The sequence below is a fragment of the Rissa tridactyla genome, chromosome 1 (genome assembly GCF_028500815.1).
Source record: "Rissa tridactyla isolate bRisTri1 chromosome 1, bRisTri1.patW.cur.20221130, whole genome shotgun sequence".
Taxonomy (NCBI): domain Eukaryota; kingdom Metazoa; phylum Chordata; class Aves; order Charadriiformes; family Laridae; genus Rissa; species Rissa tridactyla.
The window spans coordinates 21,403,387-21,422,782 of NC_071466.1; the positions used below are offsets into that span (position 1 = coordinate 21,403,387).

At 40.3% G+C, this 19,396-nt stretch overlaps 1 protein-coding gene across 3 annotated transcripts in view; it reads right to left on the minus strand.

The window, feature by feature from the left end:
- Positions 1-17,965, minus strand: part of RDX (radixin) — a 42,633-nt gene extending 24,668 nt beyond the window's left edge. For 2 of the 3 annotated variants that reach the window (XM_054193062.1, XM_054193049.1), the window contains exons 1-2: positions 17,693-17,965; positions 9,790-9,861 (exon numbers count right to left, since the gene is read on the minus strand). In XM_054193062.1, coding sequence (XP_054049037.1) covers positions 9,790-9,801 — 12 coding nt within the window. In that variant the 5' untranslated portion in view covers positions 9,802-9,861; positions 17,693-17,965. Of the gene's footprint in view, positions 1-9,789; positions 9,862-10,642; positions 10,696-17,692 lie in introns of all 3 variants that reach the window. The other variant, XM_054193053.1, reaches the window with a different exon arrangement.
- Between the last annotated feature and the right edge of the window lie 1,431 nt (positions 17,966-19,396).

Below are 19,396 nucleotides of genomic sequence, written 5' to 3' on the forward strand. Positions count from 1 at the left end.
GGTCTTGTATACACATAGAATACCGTAGATATAAAAATGGGAAATTTGAATCTGCAAAAAGTCTCATCTTTTCTTTATTATAAAAACATATTCAGGACAATAATTAACACTAGGTTTGATGGTCAAACCAGGGGACAAAGTTCAAAACCAATTTAATGAGATAGCTGACACAACTACTGAACACTCCAAGAACACTGGGACATTCAGCTACTGGGCACTTTCAGTGTGTTTCCCAAATGCGTACAAAAGAAGAAGTTCTAGTCATATATGTATCATTTTAAGGTATTTATACTCAGCAATATAAAAAGATATGCAGCCTCCTGCCCTGCCATTTCTAAAATTGAGAGGTTCAATGGTCTTAAAGACTAGAGCTTGTATACCTCAAGACAGACTAATAGCAGATTTTTCATCAACGTAAGGAGGAACTATAGAAGTTAGCTCCCCTTAATATTGATCCTATTCAATTCCCTTACTACCAGACTGAAAAACACTGCTCTGCAATGAACTTCTTCCTTCTCCTGAAATAGAGGACCATTTTCTAGCTGACTCCTGACAGTCATTGTTTTCATTTATTCTAAAACAAGCAGTCAAATATTCCAGGAGATATCTGGATGCCTCTCTTACACGGAAGTATAACAGCCTGTTCCAATTTCTCTTCAACTGGTACACACAGAAGTAAGAATTTTCATGAAACAGAACACAGTACTAAATGCACAGGACTGTCTTCGCACTGTTAGAATAGTTTTCCATTCCTATTGCCACAGTATCACATTTTATTTACCTTTAGTGAATAGGAAAACAAAGTGTTAAAGGTCAAATCTACTTTGTTATAAATGCAAAAACCAGAAACATGAAATTTATTTAAGGCCCACAGATATATTCTAATTTCTCTCTCTACTATAAAGTATAAAACATGAATAAATTAGGGCTTGTATTACAGGTTCTTGCACTACTTGATCTCTGCCTGTGTAAGCCACCTCCATTAACTATTTCCCTAATTTTGCCACCAGGTGGAATACTTTGAGAAGCGAGAGTCTGGAAAACTCTCCACAAGGCAGAACACAGAAGGGAGATCTAAGGTGTGAAAAAGAAAACTGGACAGAAGTTTGTGCAACAGATTAAGCCTGTTCACGCCTTTCTTTAGTGTCAAGGTAAACAAGGTAAACAACTTTAGGCATGAGCTTCGACACACAAGACAAGAGTAGCAGGAGTCTGAGGACCTCTGGGTTATAGACCTGCAAACAAGGAAGATAGCAGGGGGTTAGCAAACTTTTGTTGTGTGCAAACACTGATAAAGAACAAGAGTTGAAGGCTTTGGAGTAAGAGATAGTAAACTTATATTGCAAAAAAAAAAAAAAAAAAAAAAAAAAAAAATTAGAGGGTGTATGTCAGAAGAAGGGAAGTGTTTTCTGTAGATTCTCTCACTCTGCCCATTTTGAGAGGGGAAAAAAAATTGCTTATTCTCTAACAGAACAACCCATTTTAAATAGTAGGTCTAAGTCACTGCCAGTTGCACTGGTTTAAGCACAGAAGGGTTGCCCCTTAATTACAAGAAATTAATTTTTTTTTAAGCAGTTTTTCAATTTTAAAAATGAAGTCTACTTTAGGACAGCTACAAGGAAGCAAGTTACAAAGGATAAGGCTAAAATGTAAGTTTATTAAATGCCAAAGCACTCTGTTATGTAACAGCACCATTGCCAAAACAAGAAGCGTCACAGAAGATCTACAAAGCACAGCAAGTTCAACTAATTGCAGCAGACTTCTTAACAGTCGTGGCAGAACCTTCTTCCATGAATATCCTTATAACAAATGTCATCTCCTACAAATGCAAGAACTACTACCTGAAAGTCTATATCCCTCACAAGAACTAAAATACTCAAACAGTAAAATAAGAGATGTAATACAGAGGCAAACTCAACACAGATTCTGTTCGCTTCTGGATGTTAGTGCCTCAAATAAAAGTCAAGTGCTACCAGAGTACACAACTGCCCCATCTGCCATAGATACAAATACACGTCAGGAGTTTACACCTGCTCACTTACGTGCATTACAGTAACTGCTTAAGTCTTCAGCAATTTTCTTTTTCTTTGAATTTCTGATTCACAGATCACCCAACTGCTAATTAATATTTACACTTTCAGTTCTACTAAGAAAGTTGCAAATTATATAATAGCAATATTAAAATGTTACCTTTCATGATATGAGTAATTTAAGAAGAGACTCATAAAGGCAACACTACACTTGATCGTCTTCCTTCTGAAGACATTTGGACTGACTTTGATTTTTGGTGTACAAATACTGAGCTTTTACAACCTTCTAACACTGTTTCACAGCTTCAGTTATTTCTGGGCATGGAAAATAAGGAGGTTACTTTTTGGGAAAACCTAAGACCAAGCCCAGAAGGTTTACTTATCTAATCCAAACCTCCATCACACAGCACGCTCTCAACAAAATCAAACCTCTGGTGTCAGCTGTGTTTTCTGTAAAATAAAGCTAACCAACAACATTAAGAACAGTCACAGGGGAAATTCCCACATTATAAATACAGCAGGGAATCGAGAAAACGCAGGCAGAGAAAGAAGGCACGGTAAATTCAGCAATGGGCTATCACTCATATAATCTGCTGCTGGGTATACAGCTACTTTGAAGCAACACTTCTAATGTCACACTGGTGACAGGGGGAAATTACCTGAACCACAAATTATGAAGACAGACACTAATCTGAACGTGATTACCCTGAACCGACTTTACCACATGAATACGGAAACAGGAAAGAGCTCTTGCAATGGTGACAAAAGAAATGTATGAAGGTTTCCTGTAGCAAGTGTTGGAAGGCTACCGCTGCTCATACCACAAGACCCATTTAATGCCCACTTTTCACTCTTGCTCTCACCAGGATTACATATCTTCCATCAAACTTCAGAAACTATGACAAAGCACTAGACAAGACTTAGCCAATTACTTCAGCTGCTCAGTCACAAGCCAAGTCCCGTTCTGCTGTGCACAGGCTCACAGCAAGAGCTGCAACAAGTTTCACTTGGTATATTCACATGCAATTTTGACTGAACTCTGAGTAGATGCCTTCTAAGGATCCTACTCTGGTAAACCAATCAAGAAACTCTGTAGGTGGTTCTGCGACTCATAGGAGTACACCTGAGCAAACATCCTTTTTTTTTTAACTTTAAAAAGTGGTTATATGCAAACATTATTTTTGGTGCAACAATTTAACAATTTATATCACTTATCACTGACATAGAGATCTTTATGCAAATATTAAGTATAAAATGTCATGGTGATCATGTCTGGTAAATACTTAAAAATGCTATTGTAGGGTAGTAACTGGGTAACTAAAGACTTTGTGATTCCTCTGGCAAGGTCCATGCGGTGAGAGGTCCTCCCCTGCTCCTCCACAGATCAGGCAATGTAACACTTGAACTGGCTGTATTTAAAAGGCCATAAGGGAAAAGATAAAAGCGCAGGTTAATGAATAATTTTAATTAAAAAAAAAAATTCTAAGAGAAAGAAAATGCTTAGCATGAAGTTTTTTTCAGCTGGGTAGCTTTAAGAGTGCGTTTTATAAACAAAGCTGCCATAAGAGAGTATAAAGAACACAGTGAAGTTTAGCATAGCACAGAAAAAAAAGCCTCTCGGACGTTTAGGAAAACGCTACTGCAGAGCTCTATTTCAGAGCACCAAATCTCTGTTTAGAATACCAAAACCTACCCAACAGCCTTTAAAATTACTATTTAGCTTGGCTCATTTGCCTATACTGAACAATATAAACAATTGGCCAGGGACAGAAACCTTTCACCATAAAATGATCACCAAACATTTGGAAAAGGTTACTACAGAAAGTATAGGTTTTTCCTTACTTCTGACAAAACTGCTTTGTCTCAATATCTGTGTACATATAAATATTTTTTAATCTATTTGTAATAAACTTTTCCCAGATAATAACACTTTAAACTCTTGCATTGTGACAGTTATCTTCTTCACCTTATAGAAACATAGAATAGATTGGATTGGAAGAGACCTTTAAAGGCCACCTAGTCCAACCCCACTGCAACGGGCAGGGACATCTTCAACTAGATCAGGTTGCTCTGAGCCCCATCCAACATGACCATGAATGTTTCCAGGGATGGGGCATCTACGACCTCTCTGAGAAACCTGTTCCAGTGTTTCACCACACTCACTGTGAAAAATGTCTTCCTTCTACCTAGTCTAAATCTACCCTCCTTTAGTTTGAAGCCATTACCCCTTGTCCTGTCGCAAGAGGCCCTGCTAAGAAGTTTGTCCCCATCTCTCCTGTAGGTCCCCTTTAGTTACTGGAAAGCTGAGATAAGGTCTCCCTTGAGCCTTCTCTTCTCCAGGCTGAACCACCCCAACTCTCTCAGCCTCTTCTCATAGGAGAGATGCTCCATCCCTCCGATCATTTTTGTGGCCATCCACTGAACCCGTTCCAACAGGTCCATGTCTTTCCTGTGCTGAGGGCTCCAGAGCAGGATGCACTCCAGGTGGGGTCTCAACAGAGTAGAGGGGCAGAATCACCTCCCTTGACCTGCTGGCCATGCTTGATTTGATGCAGCCCAGGATACAGGTGGCCTTCTGGGCTGTGAGCACACATTGTCAGCTCGTGTCCAGCTTTTTATCCACCAGTACCCCCAGGTCCTTCTCAGCAGGGCTGCTCTAACCCTTCATCCCCCAGCCTGTATTTCTGCTTGGGATTCCCCCAACCCAGGTGCAAGACCCTGTACTTGGCCTTGTTGAACTTCACAAGGTTCACATGGGCCCCACTTCTTGAGCTCATCCAGGTCCTTGGCATCAGAACTAGCAGCCTGAGTTTATCTGTATTTTACCAGACTTGCTTCAGAATGATTAAACACCGTCAAGGGAGAGGGAAGAACACATACATATATGTTGATTATTCTTTGTGAAGGGAGCAACTGATGTTTTGGTAACAAATGTTGCTAATGGGTTATGAGGACATTTGCCACAGCTCACAAAATAGTATTTACAAAAACCAATCTAAAGGAATTTATCTATAAAAGAATTTATCCAAACCAATAAGCATTATAGTCAATGAACATACCTGTAACAATAAACATCCATGTGCATTTCATATGAGAATTATATTTTTTGTTGTATTCTTTTACTGCTTTAAGAACTTGGGGAAAAAAACATTCTACACTTCCTTGTAGTACCTAACTTCAGCCCTCCACAATTTGATGGGGTATTACACATTCACCACATTAACCTTTGGACCTCTCCTCGAACGCAGACACACTCCATGGAACGTGCACAAAAAAATAACTGTTAGCTTAATAGTCTAATATGTCCTGTCACTGTACTTCAGCCATCATTCGCAGATACTGGTACTGGCACTTCAGCTTTCATCAGGAAGCCCAGCACTAAGTAGGTACCAACATTTATTAAGACAGATATTTAAAATTACATGAAAAAAGGTTTCCAGTGGTTTTGCTTTTTTTAATAAATGCAATATGAATTAGTCACATGTAAAAGCCACAGAAACCAGTGCAATTCTTATTTGTAAGAAAATTGCATATTGCAAAAAGCTTCTTCCAAGAGTTTCTTTACACTAGTTCAGTCGATTACTATATCAAGTTTGCTTATTAAATTATTTATGTTAAGAAGTAGCAGTATATTGGTCCCACTGCTTTACACACTGTATGAATATACACAGCATACTCTGCCTATCAACCTCAAAGCAGAGACAGAAAGAGATGCAAGAGAAAAATTAATGAAGAAGATAAGGTTAAAAGGTAAGAATTAAACAGCATTAGGAACAGAAGGCTACAGAATAATGCAAACAGATTTAGTAATAGACAAAGTAAAAGAAAGGAGTCCTCCAAACTGACATCAGTTGCCTATTTATACTGCAGAAACGAATCATATATTCAAACCATAATTCAAATACTGCACTACACATCTCAGATTTTCCTGTAAAACAACTCTAGTCAGAAGTTAATTTATACATTATTTCAATTCAACAACTTTACAGAGTTTAACTTGATCTTGTAAATATTAATTCAGATTTTAAACATCCACATTATTCTAGAATCTGATATCTACTTCTTCTGAATACACAATATCGCAAAATGTTGAAGTCTAAAAAAGAATTATTTTTTTAATCTTAGTAACTTTGACATTTACCCAGCGTAACGCTTTCTCTTCCACACCTTGCAGTCTTGCACAAAAACGCTGCAAAATACCAGCAAAAAGAGCTGATAGTTTTAACTCCTCTTACACCCTATGAATGCAACTAATATTTCAGTCAATTAAACCTAATCTTCTTAGCCTATGAAATGATTAACAGTTATGCAACTAACGATGTCTAATTTTAGTTTCTATGTTTCTATATTTGGTGCAGATCTGGGAGAACGGCATACGGCTGAGAAACATTTTGTATCTGTTCTTTTCAGAAGAAAGCGCTGAAAATAAGATTCAACAAATATTCTATGGTTCAGTAAGCAGAGAACTAAGCGCACTGAAAACAGCCCTATTAACACCTCCAATTTTGATTACAGCAGCAAAGACCTAATGAAACAAAAAAGTCACCAGTTTTTTTTAGATGGATCACAAAAGAAGATAAATGAAACTTAATTTTGCACTGCTAGACAGAACGGAGAATATTAAGTCTCAGAACTATTTTATTTTAAACGATGCTGAGTGAACTGCTTAAAAGAATGGAAAGCCACTTTATTATGAACACAGACATAAGTGAACAGACTTTTCTACTGAAGTAATAAAATAAGAAAGTGTTTCACTAATGTATATTTTTCAGACACATATTACCTTAATACCTCAGGACAACATATTAGTCACTTTTACCCTTTCAAAACAGCCTTCTCACTCAAGCTATTTAATCTAGTAGCCTCTAAGAGAGAAAATCCCAAACACGTAAGAACAATGACCTTTTGCCACCATGTATAAGAAGATCATTCGCAGGGGCATGAACCTTATTTCAGACTGAGACTTCTGGGAAAAATGAAAGATCTCTGCTTTAAAATTCAACTATGTCAAGACCCTTTATTGGTCTTCATTTACTTAATTTTGCCTCAAGTACTACATAACTTCTTAACGTGAAAGCAAAAAAGTGAAACCGAAATCTATTCCACTGTTTTTTCTCTGATTTATTGTTTACTGATTTTGTTTAAACTAATCTATAGCTTAATTATTTGATATGCATAACGAAAAAAAAAAATCATTCCAAAAATGCAGAGAGAATTCACTTATAGTTGTATTGCACAGGTTCACATATTTACAAGGCAACCAGATTTTCTGAAAACTAACAACTGGATCATTACAGAAGAATCTGGAAAAAAAAAATATACCTAAATAGGATACAATAATACAAAGAAGAGAGCTATAAAGTAACACTGTCAAAATTCTCACCAGTTATGCTAACAGGGTTTTCTTAGTCCTCATCCATGATTATTTCATTAGTTTTCACATTAAAAGCCCTCCAATAATACAGTTACAGAACGCTAACAGTCTTATTGCAATGGCTATCAAAAATAAAGAACAAAGAGTTGAAGCACAAATAGCTTCTCGACCAGAAGTACATTTGGTTATTGTGGATTGTCTTTAAAGACAACTGGTAACAGCTACAGTGAATGTCCAGAGCAAGAGACCTTCTACAGTCCAGTACTATCAAACCCTTGCAGAACAGCAAGGCTCTTCAAAGAACAATGTCAGATTCATTAAATGTAACCAATGACGAGGCTCTTACAAGTCTCCAAAGAAGGGGAAAAGCTCCAAAGCGATCTACCCTTTCAGAAGCAACCAGAGCAAAATCTGAGGTTTGATTTTTATAGGTAAAATTACTTAATCTTTGGCACATGTGCTACTTTTTTATTCACTGGTTACCAATTATAATTACAGCAAACTGTAGTTTACAGGAAGAAATCCATATAACATTTTTCAAGAAGTGTAATCAATTTAATTTCATTTCTTAATGGCTTCTTTCACTTTGCTTCATTCTAAGATCTCACATGCGCCTACATCATCAGGTGACACATGAGAACATCCCAACATATGAGAACTCTTTATATAAAGCCCCTCATAAAAGGGAAAAAAAAAAAATTATCTCATCTGTGGCACAAGTCCAGCTTCTTTCCTAAGATCTGATAGCTAATTTCCATTCCTGGGGTGGATTGTGAGCTCTTCCAACGCCTCTGCAATCTCAGTTCTAAGGATACTGCTCTTCTTGTGAACAACCCTAAAACTGTATTTCCTACGATTTTCTCAGGTCCTTAAAATAGAGGGAACCCTGCCTGCCTAAATTTCACGGTTCCAACTCCAGAATTTAAAAACATGTAACGTCACTCAGGTTGTCTTTTTTTCTAGTCATCTAGTCACTTCTGTGACTTCATTGCTCTGTAGCTGCATGGATTTGGGGACCTCAGGAACCACACGAGCTCACGGTGACTTTCTGCCTTATTCTTAAAATGCAGTTTTCCAATTGAGAAGCTCTATCAAAGGCACCACTCAATTATCATAGCCAGGACTCAAAAAGATCAGAAAACAGTATGCTGCTAACACATTTCCCTGCCCTTAACAGTGCAGTTCTGTAAGAAGGGAGCAGGATATGAATGCTTACAACTTCAGAAAGTGCTAAGATATCACCCCAAGTCCACGGGGCAGCGGTGGAGGAGAAATAGAGAAACAACATGGTATAGCCACTTAGTTAGTAGACCACCATCAACACTCAGAACAGAACTTCTAGCCCTTGGACAGTCCCACGCTGGCATTATTCATTAAGCTGTACTGGTTCCAAACGCTGGCATGCAATATTTACCCTGGTAATTTCTGATTAATAGCAAAAAACTTTTATACATCTAGTATGCATATATGTGTATATATATGTACACACATGCACACAGACATACTTATTCTTAGTAACAGATCTGCCCTGCTCCTAATCTACTACCTCAATGAAACATCAGTAAACAAAGAAAGCCTGAAGGCTATTACATAAACCAAATGGGTTGAATAGAAATAGTCTCCCCTGACAATTCGGGTCCCTTTCTGAATGCTTTGCTCACTGGATTCATGGGGAAGAGACAACCAAAAGTCATTTAACACACAGCAGATGAAACCCCGAGCGCATCAATAGCAAAACAATCAGGCTGCTGAATAATTATCTCCTCAAAGAATTCTAGAACTATTATTGAAACAAAAGTTGGAGATTTTTTTTTCCCCTGGATACAAAGTGGATGAACCCTTATCTCAGCCGAAGTGAGATGAATAAGAGACCACAAACATTGCCTATTTCCTCTCTTCAAGACTTACCTTTTGGGTTATACCCTCTATCACGGTAAAACAACCACCTAACTTAGTGCTGTTGCCGTCACACTTTACACATGGTCTGTCTTCCCCTACCAAATCCTGCAGCAAATCCTTCCACTGATTCTCACAGATACCGAGTCAGGCTGCAATTATGCCTCCATTAACCACTGTATGCCATCTCAAAGTCAACAATTCCTGAAAAGTCATTCCTCCTGCCAGCCAAATGGGCTCTAAGTTCATCACGCTTTGTGAGTACTGTCCCCATCCCCAAGTCTGCTCCGTGCAACCTGCAGGACTGAGCTTTCTTGATTTTTTTTTCACATACTGGTATTAAACTATCTCAACTCCAATTCTACATTACCAGGTCTTATGAAATCTAAGAAAGGGCAGCATCAAACTAACTAGAGGTGTTATAAGATCACCACTCTAAAACGTGAAAACCCTGTTACCTTTTAGATGAGGAAGAAAACAGCTACTTACTGGTTTCGGCATTTTTCTTGTTTTCTTTAGTCTCTTGTCCACTTAAGCCTTCTACAAACTCTTTGTCCCCTTCTGTCAAAAGCAAAATTAAAAGTGTTGTTTTTAAATTAATCAAAACAAAGTTCACATACATCACAGCAAATAGTACAAATTCCAAAGCAGGTAAACAAGTGCTCTACATGTACAAAATAAACTTTTCAGTAGATGACATAAAAAGCAATTAAGTTAGAAACCTGTATATTCTGGTATTGGCTAAGTGGTAACTTCCTTTCTATTTTTTGTAGAATATTAATCCACTAATGTCAGAATAAAGAGACAACAGTTCCCCACGTGCTAAATTTTTTTTTAAAAAAACTTTTTATATCAGACATCTTCTAATATTAAAAACCATTAACATTATTTACAAGGAAACAAAATTTGTACAAGGAACTCCAAAGCTGCAATTTAATCTGTCAACTCTAGTCAAACTTGAAACATCATGAAAACAAAGAAAAAATGTAACATAATTTTAAAGCCTTAAGACTATTTCATAGCTATAAAAGCATCTGCTTCTCTCACTGAAGAAATGATATGGTTATTTTTCCCAAATGAAGAGAAATGCAAGTATACCATCACAGTAAAAAAAAAAAAAAAGGAAGAAAATCTGCTCTGCTTAAAATAGCTATGTCCTTTTCTTTTTTAAGCAGAAAGGCTGTAAGTTATGCCTACGTGGTAATGAAAGTATTCACTATTGTGTTCCCTTCCAAAAAAGCTTTTATGCCTTGAAAAAAATATGCTTGCAATGTTATTGGTAGATAGCATCCTGTCTCCTTTTCAGTTCATTCTAACTCAGAAAGTATAAGCAGCTAGTCACCTTCTCTCACACTTTTAAAGTAATGACTTCCATGAATCAGTCCTGCTGCTGATCTGCAAAGAGTACCAAAGATGGCATTGCTTTCAAAAATATTAACTGGAATTACATTTATACTAAGAAAAATGAAAGTGACATACTACTCAGAACAATCCATGACACCAGTATTATAACTCCATGACTGTATCAGATGAGTAAAATATTCATAAGTGCTTAAAAAAAATACAAGGAGAAAAACAAAATATTTAGAGTAATTCATTTATCAAAAGCAAGCTTTTGTATAAATGGTTTCTCATTCATAAAGAGGAATCCAAATATAAAGTACTGTTATATGTATTTACAAAGAGGTTATTTTTCTTTGCTTCTTGTCAATAAATACCAAAAAACCTGTCAAAAAAATACAGTAAATATCAGAAACATTTGCACAGCAACCTAAGGTGCACGAGCATTTCATTTTTATTTCTTCTTCTAATCTGTGGAGGTATGTTTGAAAAGAGAGACTGGAAAAAGAGAGATAAAGGATAAAAACGCAATTCAAGAAGTATCAGTGTTGTTGGCTGGTGAAGAAAAATTAATGTACAGACTAAAGATAACAGAAAGCGACATCTAATGGTATAATGCAGATACGGAGCAAATTTTGTTTAATAAAAAATCAGCCTGAAAAAAATTAAAACAGTGTCTTTAAGTTATATTCATTATGATATAATTAATGTAGCACAACTATAAAGGTATAATACTACATTTGCCTAGCATAAAGACATTCAGTAGATAATTTTTTTTAATTACAGAAGATATTCTAAAGTATCGGACAGTATCAGTAATCTAAAGTATTGGACAGTATCGGTAAGACTACTATTCTAAGATACTGTTCCATATATTCTGGAAAAATATGTATGCACTTTTGCGCAATTTCCTTCCCTCCCCCCTCTTTTTTTAACCAAAAAAGCTTTTTTTGGGGGGGGAGGGGGCCCTGGGGCGGGAAGGGGAGGGGAGGGTGCTTGCAAGCTTACAGCGCTGGCTTTTGATAAAATTCGACAGTACATTTCCAGCTCAGAGAAGAGATTGCCCTCTCTTCTCCCTGGTTTCCCTAATGTACTCCTCAGAAAAAAAATCAAGAGAGTAGTAAAAAGCAAAACAAGCTTCGCTCTAGTATCTGCTAACAGCAAGCAGGATTCCGAACTGTAGTAATCCCTGTGTTCACCTTTTTGACTGCAGAGGCTCATTGCTTGCAAAACTGAAGGCAGATTGAAGCCCTAGAGATAAACTCAGTTAATTAACGATGCAAAAGCTAAATTAGATTCTCATCCACCATTTTACAAGCGTGCCAACTCAACAGTTCTAAAAGGAACAGAAAGTAGTACAACTATTTTTATGTCTTATAGTTATATTACCATTGAAAAGAAGGGGTATGGTGAGGTAACTGATAAATAAGTCGAGTCTCCAAGAGACAAATAAGAGCATATGGCAGAAGGCTGAGATCTGTGTTAACAACTGATTACTTTCTGAGGTCTTTCTAAGACAGACCATGTCTATCACTTTCTAAAATGACTGTCATACCCTCATACATATTATCATTGCAAATTTTTCCATAAATATGTCCCAGCCTTTTGCTTTGGGTTTTACCAAAAAATTTTGTTAAACTACTATAACCAACCCTAAATTACTTATTTGAAAACACATTTTAAAACCTTAAGGTAATTTTTAAAATCAGAAACATGACTACAAAGTTTTATAGGGTAAGTCTATGTCATCAAATCACAATTGGTAGACATGTAATCTAAATGAGTTTACAGAATTAACATTTATTGTTCACATGCAATAAAACAAAGCTATCAGCTAAAAGTAAGAATCCTCTTCTGCAAAACGCAATAAAAATTAAGTTCCACTGTCAGCCCCACAGATCTCCAGGGACTCATAAATTATCACAGTACACAGGCAACAGAAAAAAAAAATAGCTATGCAAAACAAGTAATAGCCAAGGTATTTGTTGTTGAAGTGTTTGCTGTAATATCTTTTACTAGAGTAAAAACAGAATTTAAGAGAGTCTATCACTTCTTCCAAAAAAAAGGAAATAAATTTAATAAATTTAGAGCCAACTATGCTGAACTTATTTCTAGTTCAGATCTTAAAATCCTTGGGCTGCATTATAAGGAAGGAAAAAAACAAAACCAAACTCAACTGATAGGGTCTACAACTTAAATTCACAGACCACTGTCTCCATTTTATATATAATGCAAAAATCAGCCTGTGTCTATACGCTTTCATACTCAAAACGTTATGCAATTTCAAAACAATATATTCACACAAAAGCACTGCAAGAATATATTACAACTATATAAAAATGAAGAATTTCAGAATCTTAAAATTGTGCAAAATTTGAAATCAAGTAAGCACTGAACAGAAAAATAACACCCTATCTTTCCCAATTATTGGCACCAGCTAACATTAACAAAACAAAACAAATACAAGGAAAATATTTGGCCAAAAGAAACTAAAAATCACTGCCAGGCAAAATATTGTGCATTGTCACTATTATTAATGGAGTGGGAGTTCACTTCTGCTACTTATGTGTTTCCAATACATTTATATTTAGTGGATGCAATCATATCAGTTTACTAAGTTTTTATCTTTGAAACAATGAATTACTTATACTTACTTTTACCTTAACGCTCCTGTGAAATGGCATTGCAAATATAGGGAAAAAAAATCCAGCCAACTGGGATTGGGAATGATATCCCTGTTGCTTCCTGCATTCTAAAACCAACTTGTGACCTACTAGACATAAAGGCTCATCACTTTGGCATTTCAGTTCCCAAAGGTGCCCCTTCCAAGTCAGGATTAGCAGGGTTGTGACTTTGCAGAGCTCCTACTGCTACAACACTCCAGCGCTCGAGACCTTCACAGTAATCTGGACTCTGGACCAAATCACCAAAATATCAGCAGGCTCCACATCACAAACAAACAAACAAAAAATCATCCGGAACTTCAAGAATTCTCCTGAAATTAAGAACTGTGATTTCAATTCATTGCACTACAAGGCAGTTAGGATATTTAAATCAGTATCATCCATGTTTGCAGTTATGCCACAGAAGCCAACAAATAACGCAATTGTTGAAAGATGACAAAGAACGCTTTCTTCAGAAAATGATGGTGCATAAAATGCCTGATGCCAAAATTCTGTCAAATAATTTATGCAGCAGCTGTTTTCAAAGGAAACATTCATACACATAGCCATGGGTCTGAGGTCAGGTGAGGATGGGATAGGAGGCAGAAGGCTTCAGCAGGATGCCTGGCTGCTGGAGAACCAGCCCTCAAAAGCAGGATCCCTATCTGACAGCTTCGGACCTTCTCTCAGAAGCAGTCTCTTCAGCAGTGTGCCTCCTAATCTCTAGCAAGAAGTTCATCATCTATTTTCTTACATACAGATAGGAGAGACCACAGTTGTATTGATGTGTCTGAAGTTTCAACTCGTTTATTTACAGGAACTTACTTAAAATTAATATACTTTTTTTGTTTCAAAGTCCTAAGCCATTCCATTTTTTGTGATACCTAAAACTTTTAGCTCTTTGGGGAGGCAGCAATAGGCAACTTACAGGCCACTGTACCTGACTAACTGGTCTCGGCTTTCTACAAAAACGCCTCTCTGCTCCAAAGCAGCCTGTGAATGCCTGCAGGGCAATCAGCTTTTACACTAACAGCTCCCTAATGACACTCTTGCTGCAGTCCAATAAAGAAGTTCATGCGCCACAGACTTTACTTCTGCATGTATCTTTTTCAGACAGACAGAAAGGTTGTCTACACAACTGTCTGCGATGTAAGCAGACCAAGGGGGAACCAAAACAAGTGATCTATCTCACAAAAAAAAGGAAAAAAATAAAAGTAAAAAGCTGAATTCTATAACTAACACGTAATAACTGAGATTTGACCAGTGCTAGATATCACAGGCAGAGTATTACATACTATTTTTTTTATTACTGTATCTTTATCTTCTTAAAACCACCATTTCCCCCAATCCTCCCTTTCCCAAAATACCTGAGATAGACTTGCTGTCTCACTGAAAAATAATTGCCATATAACCAGTACAATTGTTGTGCATTAAATGTATTTATGTTTCTTCCAAACTGGAGTTCCTGAGAACTTCAGAAGTACAAATGAAAACTTGGCAGTTGCCAACACAGTAGTTAAACAAAAAGCAACACAGACCAGCCAAAGAATATTCGTACAATACTTGCAGTTTTACCAGTTAATAAACTGGTATACTATAGATGTATTACACAATTTACATACAGTTTATATTCATTAAGTTTAGTAACCTTACTTCAAATTTTAGCTTCAAAGCACCCACAACTGCACTATTTGAAATAACTTTAAGGTTTTGAAGAGTCCTACAATGACAGGATGGCCGATCTTCTCAGGTACATCAGAGATACAAGGGAAAATGGAAATTAAGAAGTGTGACTGATGCAGGCACTCTGTTGTTTCAAAGTGAAGTAAACCTTTACTTAAAAATACAAGTAGCAAAGAATTATGACGTAACTGAAATCCTGGGTATATCCCATTTCAAAATTAGGCATTATGTTTTCTGAATAACACTGTTAAGTCTTCTAGAACTAGTTCCATAAAATAAAGGAAAAACTTATGAACACTAACTGGCCACTCGCATCAGTCTCCATGTACACTAGCTAGAGCTCTTAAATCAAAATATTCTAGTGTAAGGATTATTAACTCTTTTTGGACAAATGTAATACTTGTTTTTCCTTGTATTACATGACTTGAAGATTTCATTTCACAGAGTGATTAATAAATGTCTAAAGCAGACAGGAAAAAGATTTTAAATTTGAAGCACAGCTAAGAATTAGCCTACTGGTAAAGTTACCCCACGTATGCAGCCCTTCAATGTTGAAAGGAAAGAGTTTACCTAGGCCCCTTCAGCTCTGGGGTAAACTTGCTGAGCGTGCAAGACACACTGAGTGCTGCTTTAATGGATCAGTATCTTTCAATAATCAGGACTTTCTTCAGAAGTTCGTATAAAGCTTTGTTTACATTTACAGACTTGAAAATCCTCCCTTTCCTCTACTCCCACAGACTCCTAATGCAACACAAAGCGATAGGACAGCTTTGATGTATTTAACACAACCAATAGAAAGAAGTAATACCTTAAACAACTTCCCTCTTTGCCTCTGCCAACAGAAGCACCCCTTCTCAAAAAGCTGAGCAAGACTGTTGAAGAAGAAAGGCCATATACCTACCCTGGCAGTGGGTAAAGCAATCTTCTTTACCAGGAACTGACTTCTAATATCACAACCTCAAAACTTCTTACCCCTCTAATTTTGCTTCTTGTAGATGGATCCGCATTCTCACTCTCTTCATGGCTTTACCTAATTTTCTGTGAACCACTTTTTTTTTTTTCCTGGCAGCTCTATTATCATCAAGCCCTGCAATGCTCTCTACTGCAATGGCAGAAATAGTCAGGCCAGAACTCTTTTTTGTTGTCTCTACATTGCTTTTACACCGTTTCTTGCAGTCAGCATGCAAGGAACACTCTCTGGACAGCTCCTGACATGTCACACCATGTCATTTGCTGCATGTTTTCTAAAGCTGTTTGTTGTACTTTTGCTCTCTAGTCTCCCAACCTGATGGAAGGGCCGTGTCATTTTGGCACAAAGCTTGGAAACACGCCACTGCCTCGCAGTTGCCATTCGCTGGGAAGTTGCTTATCTGGGAACATTGCACTGACTTGCAGTTTATTTTTCTCACAGACCCTCTTATGCTAAATCAATAGATCAATAGAGGCCGGTCTTATAATTCAACAAAGTTACTACTTGTCTCTTATCTTTAACGATCGCAAAACTACCTCATCGCAGTAGCCATAATCTTACTGTATATCATCTTCCCTCACAATGCACATTGCCCAGCAGCACTGTGCAAATACACTACATAAGAGCTGACAGCAACAACGGTATTTCTACAGTCTTCTGAATATGTGAAGTGTTGTGCAGGCAGATGCATCCTCAAAACGTTTCTGTGACACGAACACAATGACAAGCATCTCGGATGAAAACAAAACAGAGTAAGATGCAGAGACACGTCTGAGGCCCGACACAAACCACTCACAAAGGCAGAATTAATTAAAACTCAGAACTGCAACTCTCATAACTTAGTTTAAAAAATGGAATCTTTTTAAAAGCCTGTACCAGAAAGAGTAACATGAAATACTTGACAAGGGTGCTACATAGGCTGGAAAAGACAGCTTAATAGCACCTTACAACTGATGTGATTAGTTGTGTTGGCATGGAGTCCAAAGAGTTGGGGTTTTTCACCTTTGAATTAAGTAAACTGGCAAAAGAGAAATTAATTCCACAAAGTTGAAACTAAAACCCCTTATCTGCACTAGATTTTAAGCGGCAAGGTTAATTACAAAAGCCCACGACTAGTACAAAACGTTAATCCATTCAAAAAAAAAAAAACAATGCACAAAGGCTCATTCAGGGCCGCTGTGCCCATTACGTCGGTCAGTATTTGAGGACTCTAAAAACGTGCATTTGTTGAAAACAATAGACAGCAACAGATGCTTCACAGCACTTGTTTATGAAGTAATTCCTTATTATTCCTCCACATCGCCACAGTCAGCTGGCCGACCCGACTGCCACATGTCTACGGTAACCTCCAGAGCCGCGACGCCCGAGGTCATGAATAATGCAGCGGGGGCTGCGCGGCCCCGGCCGGCCGAGGCCGCGCTCTCGGGGCTTCCCCAGAAAGCGCCCGCCCGCCGCCCCCTCACCGGCGGCGGGCTCGACGGGCCGGGCCCCCCTCGCAGGCGGCGGCGGTCGTTCCGCCCCCGGACAAGAGCAGCACAACGCCCCGCCGCCGCAACAAGTCGCTCCGCTCCCCACCCCCCGGGGGCTGCGGGCGGGCTCCCGCCTGAGGCGGCCGCCAGCGCGGCGGGGGAGCGGGCCCCCACGGCCGCGGCTCGCCGCCCCCGCGCTGCTCTCCGGGGCGCCGCGGCAGCGGAGCCCCCACCCCCGCCGACAGCCGCCCGCGCCCTCATCTCACCTCGTCACCTGGGGCTCCGCTCCCCCACGAACGGGGCGGGAGGGGACGAGACCCCGGGGTCGGGTGCTTAGTCGCGGCGCTCTCCGCTCCTCCTGGGGCGGAGCGGTGTCGCGTGTCGTGCCCCCCCACCCCTCCGCTGCCGCAGCGGGGCAGGAGGCGCTGCGGGACCGCCCCGCTGCTGCTCGCGGCGCCGCCGGGGACAAGGCGCCGAGCGCGGCGGCGGCGGCTGACAGCTCCGCAATATGGCGGCGTCCGCCGCCGTTCAGATTTCTCCCCCCCATCCCCCCCCCCCCCCCAGATGTCGCTCCTGCGCCCGCACTGAGCATGCGCGGCGCGGACGGGCATGCGCCTCAGGCGGCGCGAAGCCGCTGCCCGTAGCGCCGGCGGAGGGGCTGGCAGCGCGCGGGCGGCTCTGCGGGTGCGGTGCTGCGGCCCTGAGTGGGCGGTGGCGAGGGCTCCGGCTGGGGTACACGGAGGGTGAGGGACGGGGTTGCCGTGAGGCGATGGCGGCGGCTCCGAAGCCCGCCAGAGCCGGCACCGTGCTGCAGCCCCTCCGGAGGGAGCGTCCTGCGCGCTGGGGCTGAGCCGGTGCTCGGGAGCCGCGAGTGCCCCGCGGAAACGCGGAGCCCAGGTCTGCCCGCCCGTGTGTGCGCCTGTGATAGCTGCTGGGCAGCGCAGCTGTCCTCCGACCGCTCTTCGCTCACTTAAGCGAGGAGAAGATGCGGAGAAAGAGCTCAACAGGGCAGGCGGGAAAAAATGTCAGTGGAGTCCGAGCCGGGCGGGGGGCAGCGGGGGTGTTTCCCGCTCAAAGCCCCGGGAGGAGGTGCCGTGCCCGCCCGCCTGGCTGTGGGGAAGGCGGCGGGGGGGGGTGTCGGGGCCCGGTGGGCGCGGCGGCGGTGCGGGTGTTGGGGCAGATAGGGTGGCACTGGGCCGGCCGTGGCACCGGGCGGGGGGACGGAGCGGCGCTGCGGGGGTGGCGGTCTGGGGGAGGGAAGGCTGAAGGCGTGATGGCTCTTGAGCGGAGAGCGCTGGCCCTTGCTCCCCTCTTCCTTCTCGGTGGTGGCACCCGCGCTCCCTTTTCATCACTCGGGTCGGGGGAAAGACTCACGGTGTAAAAGTGTTTGTAGAGACAACAAGAAAAAGTTCTGGTCTGGCTATTTCTGCCATTGCAATAGAGAGCATTGCAGGGCTTGATGATAAGAGAGCTGCCAGAAAAAAAAAAAAAAAGTTGGTTCTCAGAAAATTAGGTGAAGCCATAAAGAGAGTGAGAGTATGTATCCATCTACAAGATGCAAAATTAGAGGGGTAAGAAGTTTTGAGGTTGTGATATTGGAAGGCAGTTCCTGGTAAAGAGGGTTGCTTTAGCCACCGCTAAGTGTGGAATCACACTCTTTTTTTTTTTCTTTTTTTTTTTTATACACATATTTTCATTTTTTCCTACACAATCCCAGTGGGGATGGAGAAGAAAACGGCAGTAAGGAGAATTCTTCCGAAGGACAGAGGGGTTGAGGCAGTCCCAGCCCCCTCTGTGCTTTTGCAGTTTATTTATTTTTTTTTTTGCAAGAAAGTGAAGGTGCTCCCTGAGCGTGGTGGCGACGTAGCCAGGGAGGCCAAACAGCAAAGCTCAGTGCAAAGGGATCCACTTGAGCTACCAACTCTGAGTCATGCAGCTGCTATTAATACACCTCGCCCTCTGGCTGTCTG